Source organism: Hylaeus volcanicus, chromosome 5 (genome assembly GCF_026283585.1).
Source record: "Hylaeus volcanicus isolate JK05 chromosome 5, UHH_iyHylVolc1.0_haploid, whole genome shotgun sequence".
Classification (NCBI taxonomy): Eukaryota; Metazoa; Arthropoda; class Insecta; order Hymenoptera; family Colletidae; genus Hylaeus; species Hylaeus volcanicus.
Genome location: NC_071980.1, coordinates 29716556 through 29733336, shown reverse-complemented (window position 1 = coordinate 29733336; position 16781 = coordinate 29716556). Strand labels below are relative to the sequence as shown.

Sequence of the window (16781 nt, the reverse complement as noted above, 5' to 3'; positions counted from 1 at the left end):
GAATTCTCGCGTTGCCAGAGGTTATACTCGAGATCCAGCTGAGAAAAATTTGGTTTCAATACTAAGTTGCAAATGAAAGCAGTACTGTAGACGAATAGAATAACAAAGTTCGATGTTTACTTTCATTAGCTACACCTTTGTCATTGATTTATCGATGGCAGACGCGGACCTACGAAATTATCGCTTTCACTTGATCGATACGATCTACTCGCGAAACGTTCCTTCACCCTGGGGGCGAATTTTTTCGGACACGGTGACGTTTTCGAAAATCGAAGGTACGAATTCTTCGTTCTTGAACCAACTGTACAATCCAAGATATAACAGACGATTCGAGTAAATGACGTCTCACCTTTGAAAAAAAAAGTATGAGAAAACAAGTGTCCTCTTGGTGGCTGCGATCGTCGTACATGGATAGAACTCGTATCCTATTCCACGACAAGACTCTAGGAACGCCACGATCGTCACAATGGTGTTAATCTATTTATCTGACTAATAACAAACTTATCTCGTGACTCATTCTAAGCGGATTCGCGTTGTCGGGGGTCTGATCGCTTTTTGCGCGCGTATAGATACATACGTGAGCGGCAGGCTCGATTTTTACCGCTGGATTAACGCTTGACAGCTTTATTGTCGTTTTCGCGTCGCGTCAATGGGGCCTTGCTCCTTTCAAACGAGCTCACCGACTTGACGACGCTAACCCACGACGTCTTTACCACTTTTGAAATTTCTGTTTCGTTTGTTTGTGCCATGGTAACTGAGTGCCTCTGCATTAAAGCTACTGTATTTGTTTCGAACTTGATTTTTGTTAACAACAGAGTGCTCCATTTTTAGAAGAGATTGGTACCAATGTTATATTTTGTTCTCAAGTTTAATGGTCACCGAGTGTCCCATTCGTAGAAACTATTGTACCATATTCTCATCCTACTTTTTAACAGAGCAGAGTGTTCCTCCATTGAAGGCACTGTACTACTCGAATCGTGTCGAGGATTCGGCACTCGATCACTCGGTTTTATCATTTCGAAGTTTCGTCATTTCCCGTCCGCTTTCACCGTTGCCTGTGGTCGCAACCTGTTGAATCGACAGCTGAAAAGTGAAGGCGTATCCCCGGCTGGGGGGAACGAGGGGTGAACAAAGAATTCAGGCGGCTTTTTATATCAAAATATATTTGTGCATAGACAAGAAGACAACCGTGACAGGTAATCTCGTACCTAACATACATCAGTCATACGCCAAGGAACGCGTGCAGCCGTGTGCGCGCGTTTGTTTGAGTCGTACATCACCGAGAGACCCGACGAAAGTCTTAGAAGAAAATAGGAAGAAGACGAAAAGGAGAGAAAAGAAATAGATAATAAAGAAGAAGAGGTTGAAATGTGTCGCACAAGTACGCGTATAAGTAACAAACATTGTTCTCACGCACGCGATCGAATGTACGAAACGATAAAAGGATGAATAAAGAGAAAAAAAGAATAATAATTATTAATAATAATGAAATGAAGCCCGCTTCACGCGATTTTACGGTAACTCAAGGTGGAGGGACTCGATTGGATCGAATCCCTGGTAACGTCGGCGAAATACATATATTTCTCACTCTCTCGCACTCTCTTTTTCGCTGTAATCTCTAGCATGCGTTCGCATTTAAAATGTATAACTATTAACGATTTGTTGGCAGACATGCGCGCACACAATCATCATTATATATATTACATATCATTAATTCGTCTTTGTTACTCTTTCACGCTCACTTACTCACTCTCACCCCCTCTTTCTTTCTCTCGTTCTCCCTGGCGCACAAAACACGAGCGTTTCGTTTCTCTAACAAAATATATTAGCTTTTTTATGTACATACATCTCGAATATAATAAAATTAATATAGAGCTATAATACAAGGGCGTGTAAGAGTTTTTTCTTTTCAATTTTTTTGTTTGTTTGTGTGTGTGTGTATGTATGTGTATTCTGGACGTTCGCGTGGTTCACCCTGTCGAGATACACGACGAATCGAAAAAATAGAATCGGCATCGTCGTTTGTCGCATAGCTACCTACACCAGAGATGGACGAAGCATCTCATCATTTGCATAAAAATGAGAAATTCATTTACAGTACGATATACACGACGGAGGAATGATTTTATTCCTTATCCATTGTTCCAATCAAAACTTCCCTTCGTCCATCTCCGTTGAGTCCACAGTATCTCACTATGCCTTTTTATTTTTTTGTTTTGTTTTAGGTACTTGGTAATGAGAACGATAATCTAATAAAATCGATCGATATCTAAAAACGAGCCTGAACGTAGCACGCGGTATACGTGTACCGAGAAGCCATCGTCGTAATGTGTTGATACATAGGTGTTGCGCGTGTTTACGTGTATATTTGTCTTCGATCGTGGAAGATGTATCAAAAATGTATACCGACGAGAGAATCGAAGATTTATGCGAACGCGTTTACGTATGCGCGGCCACTACTCGCCATCCGGGTATGCGTACGTACGCGTGTGTTTGTGAAAGTGTAATCGACGGGCTCGTACACATCGTCGCGTGGTTTGTTCAGACTTCAAGAGTCGCAACGCTTCTACGCGTTGCGGATCACGCGATTCAACGAGGTGGCGATCCAGAGATGGTCGCAATTCTCGTCTGAATAAAAGTTTCGAATAAAAATTCGGTAACGAGTAAAGCATTACCTGTTCGATAAAAAGTACTGTATCCAAGGTACACAGTCGAGTAGTCTTTCGCGTTGAGTTCATAGAAATTTGTATGAATTTCAATCGTATAAATAATCGAAGAAATCGCTGCGTGGACGATTTATTCGTCATTCGTTGCTCAAATAGAATTCCGCCCATCTCTGTGGCACCCGAACCACCCAGTCTTTACGTACTTGCAAAAGGTAGATACGAAAATAGTGGGGAAGAGAATTGGGGGATGAAACGAAGATCGATAGGATCTGAACCGCGACTTCCATCAGAGTTGGGCAGTGATTTCTCTAACTTCAGGTTAATCGTAGTCGTAAACTGCATTCGCAATCGTAAACTATTTTTGTAATCTTCAATCGTAAATCAGGTATAATCTCTGAGAGTGGAGTGCGATTGTTCATTAATCGTTAACCGTGATTACTGATTATCAAGATTATTGTCAGCCCAACACCGATCCTCGATCAGTTTTCAGTTTTCACCTATCTAGCGCGCGTTTTTCTCGAGGTGCAAGAAGATGACCGCGACGCGCAGGCGTTTCTTCGTTTCCGGGGGCGAACGGGGTGAGGGAAGTGTCCTGGTGCACTCGGTATAAAACAGTTCGCTGCGAGCAGGGGCACTTTTGCACACGAAATAGTCGACCGAGTCCCAGCTGCTGAAAAAGCTATCCCCGAGAAAATCGCGAAAGTTTCTCACGAGTTTCCTTACTCGTGGTCTCCGTTCTCCGTTGCCTCGATGTTTCCCGAACTCAGTGGTCCTTAACCATTTTTTTTTTCGAGTCCATAACAACATAGATAGATCGTTTGTTTTCATATATTATGACTCGACGAAGGAACGAATTTACTTCGAAACGAGCACCAGTTATATTCTCTTATTCTAACAAGTTCGAATGTAGATGAATTCAATTCGATTCAGTAAAATTCAATGGCTATTGTCCATGAGAACATTCGGACACTAGAGAGTAAAATATATGATAAATTCATACACCTTTCAGATTCTCTGTGAAATACTGTAAAAACATCGATCTGAAAATTTCTGTTCCCTTTTTATTATTGCTCCACCAAAGAGACCCCGAAATATTTAACATTAATCGACATATTTAAAATATATTCCCCGACTGGGAGGCGCGTCTAAGGCAGGATCCGCCCGGAGAGTCTCATTCGCGAGTCCCTCGACGGATCTAGGACGGAACGCCATATAATTTCTATTGGTCCCACGAACTTCACTTTCATTTAGGCGGAAAACCAATAAACAAAATAAATAATCGATACATTCCTCCCTTCATCGAATCTATACTAAACATTCCAATCGATCTATTACCGAATTCCTCCTACAACGATTCTCCAGAATCGTACACCAGGCGTGTCTCTACCTAAATAACGCCTAAGATCCATCTTGGAAACGATGTCTCGAGCTCGATAAGGTTAAGAACCACTGATCCTATCCACCAACGCGCCTCGAACCACGCACGTGTGCACCTCGCGTTCTTCGACTCGTGGAGACAAAGACGCGTAGCGTCGTCTATCTCCGTCCTTTATTCGTATACTCGCGAGTGGATCGAGAACGGGGACCATCGGGCCCCTGGGAAGCGGAAGTCCCGTTCGCAGCGACTGCTCTTCACAATCGTATGGGGCCGAAAGGCAAGGGACGAAGGTCGACGGTGGACGAGAGAAAGGCGCGATAGCCGCGACGGGACGTCTCAACGTCGCTCGAGGACGACTTTGTGCGCTGCTACATGGGTCCCACCGCGTGCTGCTGGAACTGGTCGAGGTGCCTGGAGATCTCGCGGTGGAGTTGCTCGGGCACCACGCCGACGCTGCTGAAGAGGGACCTGAGCACGTTGAGCTCCTCGGTGAGCAGCTCGATCCTCTTTTTGAGCAGGTCGTTGTCCTTCACCAGAAGCTTCACCTTCTCCTCGGTTTCCCGCGATCGCACCTTCGCCTTCTCGCGGCTCTTCCTCACGGCGATGTTGTTCCTCTCGCGTCGTCTTCTGTACTCGTCGCTCGCCTTGTCGATGGCCTTGCTCTGTTTCCTGGCGGCTGCTGCGGCTGAGTTGGCGTGATGTTGATGAGCCATCACTGGCTTCATGGGACCACCACGGGGCGGTGGTTGGTGAACTGGCGCGCCAGGGTGACCGCCAGGCACCGTGGAAGGCGTCAGAGTGGTGAAGGTTGGCGCACCGTTGGCGAACGGTCCATTGGTCACTGGGCTGTAACCTCCTGGTGGATACTGAGGGCAGTGGCGACGATAATCCGCCGGGTCGAGGGGCTCTTCTTTGATGCTGGGCGACTCGGAGCTCGAGCTGTTGCTGTCGCTGCAGCTGTTGCTCCCTTGATGGTAACTCGCGCCGCTGTGCACCGGTTGAGGCATGTAGGCTAACGTGGTGCGCGGGTAACCTGGCGTTCTGACATGCTTGACGGCGCCGTTGTTCGCGCCTAGCATGTCCAACAGGCCGTCGTTGAAGTGACTGTCGTCGATTAAGTGTTGGAGATCCAACGAGATTTCAGGCGTGTTCAGGTCCGTGAGCTCGCCGGCCGCTGCGCAGTGTTCCGCGTACTGTTGGTGAAGGCTAGCCTTGCTCGCGGAGACCTTGCTCACCACCGCGCTGGTCTGCTGCTGGCTGTGATTGTGATTCACCTGCAACGCGGAGTTGTTGTTGTTCGCCGCGTTGGCGTTGTTGTTGTTACTCGGATGATTGTTGTTGTTGTTGGCGAGCACCTGAGCCTTCTTGAGATCGGCCGCCCCATGGGCCTGGGCCTGGTGGGCCGCTGAATCGTACATGACTGGCGACTCCATCGCTCACTCGCACATCACAGATACGCAATTATCGGTCTATCCGCGATTTTCTTTTCTTTCACCAAAGGGCTCTGACCACGAGTCCCCTCGAGCGTTCCTCGACACGGTGACACGTTGTCCCAGGGAAACGTCTAGCTGAGCGAAACGCGCAGCTGCAGGAAACTTCGCCGCGAGAAACGACCTCGAACGGCGTCGCGAGTCGGGAATTTTCCCTGCGCGCGGACGGAGCAGATAGATCTGACACTGGTCCAAGAGTAGCAAAACTCGACCCTCGGACTATTCCAATTTTCGAGGACGATGCGGTCCCGGTTCGCGGCGTGTGTCGCTTTTCCGTCACACTTGGCTAAAAACCGCGAAGCTTCTCGATCGCGCGACTTGACACGTTTCGCGTAAACGCGCGCGATTGTTCACCACGCCTACGCGGGCTTTTTTTTCGTGCTCGACACACGGTCAACACCACAAGGGACGCCGACTAAAACAAGGCAAACGATACCACCCGCACGATAGCTGGCGCGCGACTGAACCGCTTCGCGGCATGTCGCAAGCTTTCAATGTGGCGCGCGTCGAGAGCAACTCCATGCCTCATTGCGCTTGCGCTCGCGCTTCCCTCTAACCGCTCTCCCCCCCCCCCCCCCCCCGCCCCTCCAGCCCCCTCGTTCCTCGCGGTGCGATCCGCGCTAAGAGTCGCGGTCTTCCCCCTCCTCCTCAACGGATTGAGCTCGCGCTCTCCGATTCTCTTTCGATTCACTCTTTCTATCTCACTCTCGCTCCTTTCTATCTCCTCCCTTCCCCTCTCTCCCTCGCCCTCTGCCTCGCTGTGCTCGCTCGCGGGCTCCGCGATCTCTCTTTGTCCGTCTTACGCGCTTGACACGCTGCCGTCCCGTCGCGGCATCGCGCGACAGGAAAACTTTTCCGGTGCTGCTCGCCTTTCTCGGTTCTATTTATAAGAACTTATACACGAGAACATCGGGTCCCTTTTAGAGTGATGAATTTTCCACCGGAAATCGACACTTTCCGCAGTTTAATTCTTTTTTTTTTTTTTGGACCACTTCCTCACGTTTAAGTGTTTTGTAAGTGACAAACACCTTTGTGACGTGTTTGGATAACGGTGGACTGTTGGGAAGGTCTTTCAATAAATGCAATTATTTAGGGAACTATACCTTTTGATCTGTAAAGTTAAGAAGGTATTGTATAGTAGCGTAATCATTGACTCTCCAAATTAGAAGTTACTGAAATCGTAAATGCCTCCATGGTCGAACTTAGGTCTGCGCGCTCTTCGATTACCCGAATGTAAATCGAACGAATCCCACCATAAACCTGAAATACCTGAAACGGTTCCGAAGGCAATTAAACCAAGTTATGAACCATTATACAGTGGGCATTTGGTGAAAAAGTGCCTCGCAGGCTTTGAACGAAATGACAACGAAAATCTGAACGTGACGATGAGCATACAAGTATTCAATACATGAATTGCTCTTATAGACCCGAAAGAACCACTTGTATACTTTAATAATTTCTTTGTTTCTAAAATATTTATTACGACGAGTAACTCGAACTTTTCGTTTTAAATAGTCCCAATAATTACCCAATTAATCGCTATTCTAATGAGAATGCCCCTTAAGATACCGTTAATTGGATATCATTGTAGATCAGCCTGCAGGAGTGTCTTTCCATTAGCGACAGGACCACATTTGGTCGATTGCTTGGGTTTTACCGAACTTAGTCACCCGACAATCTTGACTTTCGTCTTTCTAAACCCAACAGGTTCATTAACTCGTTATATCTTTTTTACAGCGATTATACGTCGACGACTCGATTCGTTTCATAAGAAGGATAATCGACGATTATCTTGCAGTCGTCGTTGATCACTGGATCGGAACCGATTTCTCTGTAAGAGCGGGCACATTCGATTTGTCAGCGCGTATGCTGATATCTGTCCAATTGCTTGCGTGAGATTGCGCAATTAGCTGCAACAAAGTAATCGGTAATGGGCGCGAGATCCTTTTGCACGGAATTGACCGTTTGGAAATGCTTCATACTTTATATAGGGTGCTCTTGACATTTTGTCGTGGGATTATAAATTTATACACTTATTTGAAACAAAGAAAATTCAATTTTCACAATCTTTTCTTCTTTTCTATTTTTGGAACTTCCTAATTAACTATTCTCTCAATCACGATATAAAGTTCGTAAATGTTAAATGAAAATGTGATTTGATCCTTCGGGATAACTTAGAAAGTATACTATTATAACGAAAGAACTAAGAGCTTCATGTTTCATATTTCATAGAGTTTATAGTGGTCTTTTGTGAAAGGTAAAATTTGCAAATGAATTTAAGATGTTATCTCGATTACGCGAAATAATGAAACCCTTGTTCTATCTTCGCGCCTTATGACAAGACTTTTATGTATTTTAAACGGCGCGCTGACGTCGCTATACAATTTTGGATTGACATTTAAGAACGAAAAATTTCGAACGTTGGAAACGACGGCCGCGGCGACATCTCGCGCATGGAAACGAGTCCACTGGCAGTCGGTATGGCATTCGCGAACCGACTCTCGACGGAAAGATCCGAATTCGACCGAATTTCTTCGACGTGATATTAGCCACAACAAAAAAATCGTAACATTCGTGTAAAAACTTTTCGGTAGTGTATATATTTTTCGCGTTCCTTTTGTGATTCACCGTTAACTCTGAGGATTCACTGGACCGTTAGCCCCGGGTGAGTAACGAGTTTCGTTAGGTTAATTTCCACGCGAGTTTCCTGCCAGCGCGAGTGCCTTTGACGGAACGTCCCCGTCGGATGTAAACGTATTGTTATGACAAAATGCGAATAAAACGTTTCTCGTGGGGTTTTCCGATTTTTGGATAAAACGAAGGTGCTTTGTGGCATGATATCTCTTTCTCTGTTTTCGTTTTCGATTCAATAAACGCCCACGGTACGCGTTGGATGCAAACTGTTGAATGTGTTTTGGGCTTAACCTAAACGAAATCTGGTACACCGAATTCCGCGCGACACAACAAAGCCGTGTGTTGTATTCATTCTGGAATAGCATTCTTCCTTCCTCGATTGACAAATGTAATTCTTTTTTTGGATATACAGCAAGTTCTTTTTTTGGTTCACCGTGTGTACGCTTAGCTCTTCGTTTAACGTGTCCTTTGGTTTCTCGTCCTAGCTGCCCTTATGTTTATCGTGTTTATGTAATGTCCTGCTTCGTAGAAACTAGAAAGTTACGTTATCGACGGTAATCTTTTTCAGCTTACAAACTCAAGCAAAGATTATTGGGACATCAGGTGTCAATAATGGCAGATGAACAGCAACAATTTTTTCTTAAATGGAATGATTTCCAATCTAATATGGTATCGTCGTTTAAACATTTACGAGATGAAAAAAGTTTCACGGATGTGACGTTAGCTTGCGATGGTCAGACCTGTAAAGCACATAAGATGGTGTTGTCTGCCTGTAGTCCTTATTTTAAGTCTTTATTAGAGGTAGGTTATCGTAAGGATAAGTCAAATGCAAGTTCTTCAGAGCAAGATGGTTATACATTGGGTTTTTGTAGGAAAATCCGTCCAAACATCCCATTATTATTCTAAAAGATGTAGCGTACAGCCACCTCCAAGCTATTTTGGAATTCATGTATGCAGGAGAGGTTAATGTTTCGCAGGATCAATTGCCTGCGTTTCTTAAAACTGCCGACCGACTCAAAGTTAAGGGGTTAGCAGAAGCACCAGGTGCCATTAAGAGAGAGGGTTAAAAATTGCACTTATAGTTATGGTAAGGTATAGCATTTAGGTTTAAGGTAAGATTGCATCCGCATGAAATTTTCATACGAGGAATTTCTACTACCCCTTCCAGGATTTTGGGAAGCGTGCGGACTGAAAAAAAGAGTGTAATAATGTAAAGTGATCGCGTAAAGACATATACCACACACTATAAGAACACACGCTATGCGTGCACAACTCAGTGTCCTCTGGTTCATGACTTGGATCAACACACGGCGACAATGTAAATTATGCCTTTTCTTAATCTCAGTTAATGTTAACGTTGTATTGAATGTATGTATACAAATATGGTAGAGATGAAATGTTGATGTTTGTCTTGAATCCATTGCGCCATAACGCGGTGGCGGCAATAACATTGATTATTTTTTTAAAACAAAGTGCTGCAAAAAAAAAACTAATAAGTGGGTCACGATAGTTTACAATACATGCTGACCGTGGCAGTTTTGTGGATCAAACGGAAATGTTAACAAACATCTTTACGACTACCTGTTTTTTAAAATGGATCTACCGACTCGCTATACTTTCATATCGGTGGTTTCATGGTAGATCTATTCGCAAGGTATCGAAATTTCTGGAATCCGTACCAAATGCTAGCCGAGCCAAATATTTTTTTATCGCTTCTCTTATCAATCGAGAATCGGACAATTTTATTTTGCAATCGTTTTCAGAGAACGAAATGAACAAGGGTTGTTATTTCGTGCTATTTACTTTTTATTCTTTTTCTATAAGGTTTTGCCGATACAGTCGGTCGAATAATACCGTCATTGTTTACTGACAGATTTATTGGTATCGATTCGCACGAAATTTGGATCGTATCGTGATTAGATCTGCAACACCCCCGGTAATCACTTTGAAGAATGTTAAATCAAGTTTACTGGAAGTTGTAACATGCGTGTCATGTGTTGCTCTCTTTTGTTGTCCACGTTGTTTTGGTAAATCGTGTCGTTTCTCTCTGTGGAGTGTTCGCAATCGGAACGGAAGAAAATGATTTCACACGTTTAAAATCTTCTCCGATACCGGTTACTTCTTCTAGTGATCATGATTTTTTACTTAACCAAATACTGCCAGTATTTGTACCGGCGTATTCACAATATTACCGATAGACCAAATTTATTTATGATAATAATATATTAAGGGTTGAATGTCTTAAATCGAGGGAAGGTTATTGTAATATAAGCAAAGCAAATTTTTGTAAAGTCGGAGCGCACAGTTCCTTTCCCCTCCCAAAGAATCAGGATAATCAGAGAGGTTTGCATACAAAACAAAATGTCAGGAAACATTATCGAGTCAAGAACATGCATTAACGCTCGATTTACGCAAGCCATCCTATTATTTATTATATACAAAAATTTGTCCAAAATCCTTTTTTTATATTCTCATTTTTCGAAAGTATCGACGTTTCGTGCGAGCTTGCAGACCATATTGTCTTTCCCTTCACTTTTCTTTCACTTTTTCGAGTAGAACACAAATTTTCATTCTTGACTCTATTCACATTTTCTCGCGCAATGAATCGTTTTATTCTTCGATCGAAATCACTTTCAGCGCAACTCACGATTCCCGCGAATCTCGAATATTATTATTACGTCCGATGCGATGGATATGTTTTCTTCTACCATGTGTATCACGGTATCTGTACTCGTCAATTTAACGAGCACGAGTTGTTCTACGACACCGAACGTCAATTTACCGTTGCCGATTCCGTGTCCTAGACTTCGAGAACACCTTGGAAACAAATCAACGGTGAACAGGAATTTTTTTTTGTAGCGTAGCTTTTATTTAATTTTGCGTCGGATGTTCTTGTGAATAACATCGTGATTGTACGATTATTAGAAAGCAGCGAGTTTTAAATAAAAAAAAAAAAGAAAGAAAGAATCGCCCCTTGTCGTCGCAAGGTTTGAACGAGTCTAATAACAACCGTTGTTGCAACTAAGAATGACGAATGTACGAAATGGGACCAGCAGCAACTAAATCGTCATGGTAATTGGAATTGACTTTATCAATTTTCGTTAAGAGCCAGGTATAGCGAGTCAGAAATATTCTTTCTACCTCCACTGGTGATTTAAACTGTTAATATCCTTCTAGGACAAACAGGATCCTCGTAGATAAAAATCTACACTGTATCGAGCTTTTTAAAAAATAATAGTACGATACAACGAGAATAGGAATTTAAATAAAACGTGAACAAACGCTCACGTACTTATATTCATACGGTGAATACTGAACAGAATCAGCATTTTAATAGTCTATACTTTGTTGTGCCATGTTTTTTGTTGTACCGAGTTGTTATTTTTCATAGAAGCTTATACGGTGTATATATACACGAGGATCCCGCAACATTTTAGTATATAAGTTTGAAGTTAACAACGGAGGTAGCAGAAATATTTCCATCGACTCGCTCGGTACACACGTTTCTTTTTGTCCAGCGAAACACGTTTCCAACGCGTATCAATTTTTACTCGTTTACTTTTTTACGAGCAAAAACGTAAAGTTAAAAGTAGAGTCTTCACAGTCATCCGATAGCAAGTCATGCAGATATGAGAAAGAAAAAAAAAAGGAAAAAATGAAAGAAATGACGATCCGTGTCTATTCTCAGTATTTAAGACAGCCTTTAACGTTAAGACGGTTGGGTTCAGTTCCTACAATGACACGTTTATCGGGCATTTGGTGGTTGATATGCGAATTGTACCGTGTGTATTTGCTGAACTGCAAAGTTGAGATATATACATTTTAGAGTAGAGTAAAAAAAGTGTTATACGAGTGATCGATTCGAGATAAGTTCGCAAACTTGTTGATAAGCCTTCCTCACACGTTCTCCCCTCCCATCTTCCCGTTTTGCGTGCGTTATTTTTTTTTTTTTTTAGTCCCTTTTATCTGGACCGATCAGCGAGATCTATTGGTTTGCCGAAGTTGTTATCGACGAATCTCTCATTCCTTATTTTGTACGCGAAATTCTATAACGTCCTCCCCCTCCTCAACCCCTCTCCTTTTTTTTGAACGACAATATATCATTACTTTTTCTAATTATTATGACTCGATGATGATTACGATTACAATATGACGATGTTGAGATATGAAATAAATTGTGTAAATATATCATTTTCGTAAAACCGTTGCTTTTCCCTTGTAACCTGTGAATTTCAGCTAGGGAGCAATAAAACACTCATGTTCGTTGGCGACGAGAATATACCGCAAATGTACAAATGTGCGTGTACATTTATTATATACATAGTTGAAGACTGTATTTAGCGTTGCATCTAGATACAGCAGTCGAGATAGACTTTCAGGTTTTGGATGAAATCCGTGCTGCCTCGAATGTATTTGCAACGGTTGAGTCGAGGGTACTATACTTCGTCGAGATACTTCCATTCAACCCTTGTGGTAGCTCCAGCGTAAAATTTCCGTTTCTCTAGTATACTTATTTAGCCTGTATGGCTAAAGAAGATCATTTGGTTAGAGGAAAGGTAATTTAATAGCATTTAGCTACTCTACAATGGATCCTAGGATCTTACTTGGCGTTGGATAGTCGAACACAGGGTATTTAGGCGCGAATGGGGTGTCTGCACCATGCACGAAGTCCGATTCATCGTGGTCCCTGATGTTCTCAGCCCCTGACATGCATTCCTCGTAGGATGGCGGCGCTGAATGAAAGCAAAAGGTGAAAATTTTATCCTGAGAAAGACGTGTCATTAATTTGCTAACGTTTAAATTATTATTGTTTCAGGGCACGGCAAGCGAGAAATAGTGGCGCCAGAGAAGAACGTCTACCACCTCTGGTTTTCTTTAATCTTGTCTAATAATTTATGCAAATATAATTACTGTCTCTAAATACACCTACTAACAGTTTTAAAATCCTTCCCCAATAATTGCAACTTCTATTCTCGCATACCTGTTGGAAATTTGATTGCATCAGTTATTAATTACTTACGTATTTGCCAGTTGATGGAGGAGCTGCCACCCTGGGTTGGCATAATGAAACCAAGGGGTTGTCGTGGTGCATTAGGCAAACCACTGCTCGATGGTCCAGCTACTGGATTAGGCGCTTCATTTCCTTGTATATTTACTTCGCTATAGGACGGGGCAGTGGGTGGACAGAATAATGGCACTGTTCCTATTAGGACTTGATAATTTCTGGTAAGCTTGAAGTGCCTGTTTGGAACAGAAACGAAGATTTTAATATCGAGAAATAGCAAGTACGTACATCTTAAATATACGGTGACCCATTCATAATGTAGCGCTTCTAACTAATGTAGAAACGTATGTATAAAACATGCGGTGCAAGTTTATATTAGCATATGAACATCCTCTGAGCAATAAAGTATATATAAGTTTACAATATTCTTTTTTCTTGGATTGTGAAATAAACTTGAATAGAAAGTGTGGTCTATTTTTTGTAGCAATATAGTGAAAGAATGACGTGACTCGTGGTCGAGAGAGTGACCTTCAAAGTTCAAAATGTTTGTTGCCACAAGCAGCGTGCCACTCAGATTGGTCATCGAGCAGATTACATTGTCAATTATCGGAATTCCCTTGTGATAAGTTACTTATCAGCATACGGCTTACTTACGCTCCGGAAATGTGGACGACGACTTTGAGATAGTAAATCAAGTCTATAATGCTGCAGTGCTCCAGGCTGGACGGTGGTACTGGCGGTATTCGCAGCTCCAGAAAAACTTGACCCACATTGGAAAATGGTCCTGAGTACTTGTTACTTTGCACGTCGGCAAATTCTTTCTTTGTTTTACCAAAAGACGCGTGGAATTTAAGTTCCTTAACAAAATGATTTGAATCGAATTAAAATATACGTTCATCCCCCTCCATTGGGGATCCCATTTTATTCGAATAATAAAATACGAATAACACCACCGTGTAATTATTTATTCAAGCGAACGGTTAAACTCTTATTTGCTATCCGTTCCAAATCCGTTGCAATACAAACTGTACTCACTCGTACTAATTTTGTGGTGAACCGCGTTACCTCGACGCTGTTCGAGGAGTTGGTGTAGTCAATCGTCGTGATTATCGACTGTCCTGGAACGTACCCAGTGGATGGAACTCTGATGTGCATGTTCAAGGAGCCCACATCGTAGCAACAGCATTGGTAAAAATTTTTCTGAGCCTCGTCATCGATTCCCAACTGCACATAGAAAACAATTCGTTAAGACTCAAGGAGTGGCGAGATTCGAGAAGTAAGAAGCGGTCCCTTACGCATCTCTCTCGGTACGAGTTCAAATTCAAATTCGAGACCACGGTGAACGCAGCTTTGCACTCGTGATCGAATTTCCATGGTCTGTCGATCACAGCTTTCACCGTGTACCTTATGTACCCATACTTGTGCTCGAAGCTGGATGGGATGCTGTTGGGCAGCTGGAATTGGAAGGGGTGCTCGTGGTATCCCACGGGAATACGCACACGCGAATCGTCTGGAACATTGCAAAGGGATGTTAGCTGGAGTCTGTTAATTATCTTTATTGCTTGTTGATTTTACAGTACTCAATTTGAGAAAGTAGACTTTCTCAGACTTTTGGGGTTCTCGACTAACCCTATGTTCTAGATTCATGGATCTTGAATAATCCCACAAGTCAAACTCTTCAGAAGTCATCCTGAGTTAAATATTTATGTCTCTTATATTTTAATGCTACAGCAGTTCTAGTTCAGTAGTAGTCTACCGAGTGACTAGTACTCACCAGTAGGAGCGCTCAGTATGTTGAACCGGAAGTTGAAGTAGTTCTGTGAGTTGGTATACGTTTGCTCGTTGATGCGATTGTTTTCATTCGTCCTTTCCGTCCATCGCACACGGGCTTCGCCCTTGGCAGAGAAATACAGTCCTACGATTCGTCGAGTGGAAAATAAATTAGTAACCGTAAAATAAATCGCGCTTATCGCGCCACCGATAAGTATTCGATGCTCGATTTAATCTCAACACCTCGATCGTTCGACGTCTCTGCCACTCGAGCCCGTGATTAAGGCGTTGTTCTTTACTGTTAACGATATTTCGCGTTAATAAGTCTCGGAAACAAATTGCACAACTGGCTTCAGCTATCGGTGAAAAATCACTGTATCAGTCATGTTTTTTTTATCCAAGATAAGGTAAACAGTGTTTCGTATAGCTGCTATACAGGATGATTCATTGACGTTTTATGAAAAAATTGCTCGAACACGAGGTGTATCAGATATAAGTGAAGAGAATTTTTATTTTCTAATTTTAAGCTTTTCAAGATACATAGCAGAATAGGAAGTCAATGATAGAATATAGAGTCAATTACAGTCTCTTAAACGTCTCGAACTAATTCGAATCTTTGGTTTCAGGTTGGAGAGCAAGAAAATGCCAAGTAGAATGTATCGGTGTGTCAGCGTCACCTGCGCGCAAGATACTATTGGGTTTCCCGCGCGTAATGCTTGAAAATTCTATAGTAACTAATGATTATCCAAGTCGATATTCTCGTTTAATGAGTTTGTCTAATTAAAAGAAAACATTCGAGCCTCTACTTCACAACCAAGTACGAATCCTATTAATTTCTATCTACTTTCGTTCAGGATGGAGCAAGGATAAAACTGTGATAGCTTCTCAAGGTTTCGCGTCAACAAACTACGATTCTATTCACTGACAACAACAAACGCTACCTCGTTCTATTTTCAATTACCATCACGTGCTTCTCAGATGAAACTCACCTCTGACGTTCTTTTCCTTTATAGTATCCACGACGATGGTCCCTGTGACTGCTTCACCAGCCACGTACGTGGCACCCGGTCTATCAAAAACCACGCGGAACGTGTTCAACGATGGCATCGTGTGCGTAACTGACGATCTCTTTTATCAAACGAGTCCAGTCTGCTCGATCTTCGAGGAGGGGAGAAAATGCAGAAGACAACTTGAGGTTGTCGGACGCGCGCTTTACGAACTGCATGCCTGTTTGTACTGTATTATACTGTAGACTCGGGTATTATCCCCACTGCGTCATTTGGAGTCTCATCTTTCCGATGATTCATTTGCTGGTCGATCGTAGATGAACGACAACGCACGAGGAGCTGATGGCTATTGATTACAGTTTCTGGAAATTTGTGATAGAATGTGGAGTGGCTTGGGAGCTATTTAATAATAGATTGGTATCTTCTCGTCATGTGTCTATTGTCTATTGTGACTATTTTGTCAGGTGGAACGATACCGTTGCAAAAAACATGTTTTGCTTGGAGAAATACTGATAGCATGAATTTGATTAATAGTTTAATTAATTGCGTAATAGGAGTTCCAACGCTTCTTCTGTGAAACTATAATGTAGACTCGCGTAATTGATAAGCTTCCTGTATTTTCAGAGACTTGGTATATCAGTTACTGTCCAGATGGCGGAGGTGGTTTATTCTCGAACATGCTAGTCTCCGCAGAATCACCAGAGACTCCCACATTTTAATACTTTATACTACATTGTGTAGGAGTCTAACCGAAAAATAAGGCACAGTCGACCGCTTTACCTACGCGACCAATCCCGTACCCTACGTTTCGTGTTCTTATTTGACTCCTTA

General features: G+C 42.8%; 3 protein-coding genes across 4 annotated transcripts; 1 reads left to right on the top strand and 2 right to left on the bottom strand.

The window, feature by feature from the left end:
* Window positions 1-1144: 1144 nt before the first annotated feature.
* Window positions 1145-6051, bottom strand: LOC128876664 (CCAAT/enhancer-binding protein). The gene has a single exon (XM_054123197.1). The coding sequence runs from the start codon at window positions 5475-5477 to the stop codon at window positions 4413-4415; it is 1065 nt and encodes a 354-aa protein (XP_053979172.1). The 5' UTR covers window positions 5478-6051; the 3' UTR covers window positions 1145-4412.
* A 1967-nt stretch (window positions 6052-8018) lies between these two features.
* Window positions 8019-12356, top strand: LOC128876699 (longitudinals lacking protein-like). Of its 2 annotated transcripts, none has more exons than XM_054123264.1 (4): window positions 8019-8199; window positions 8737-8969; window positions 9041-9255; window positions 9337-12356. In XM_054123264.1, the coding sequence occupies exons 2-3, from the start codon at window positions 8781-8783 to the stop codon at window positions 9233-9235; spliced, it is 384 nt and encodes a 127-aa protein (XP_053979239.1). In that variant the 5' UTR covers window positions 8019-8199; window positions 8737-8780; the 3' UTR covers window positions 9236-9255; window positions 9337-12356. The 2 variants fall into 2 exon arrangements, with proteins under 2 accessions (XP_053979239.1, XP_053979238.1); XM_054123263.1 differs by lacking the exon at window positions 8019-8199 and adding an exon at window positions 8272-8556.
* Window positions 12357-12429: 73 nt separating this feature from the next.
* LOC128876698 (arrestin domain-containing protein 17-like) lies at window positions 12430-16181 on the bottom strand. Its single transcript, XM_054123262.1, has 8 exons — window positions 15933-16181; window positions 14948-15088; window positions 14469-14683; window positions 14209-14397; window positions 13828-14030; window positions 13189-13409; window positions 12773-12901; window positions 12430-12695 (listed from the first exon to the last, which is right to left on the bottom strand). Exons 1-8 carry the CDS (start codon window positions 16048-16050, stop codon window positions 12679-12681), a joined length of 1233 nt encoding a protein of 410 aa, XP_053979237.1. The 5' UTR covers window positions 16051-16181; the 3' UTR covers window positions 12430-12678.
* Between the last annotated feature and the right edge of the window lie 600 nt (window positions 16182-16781).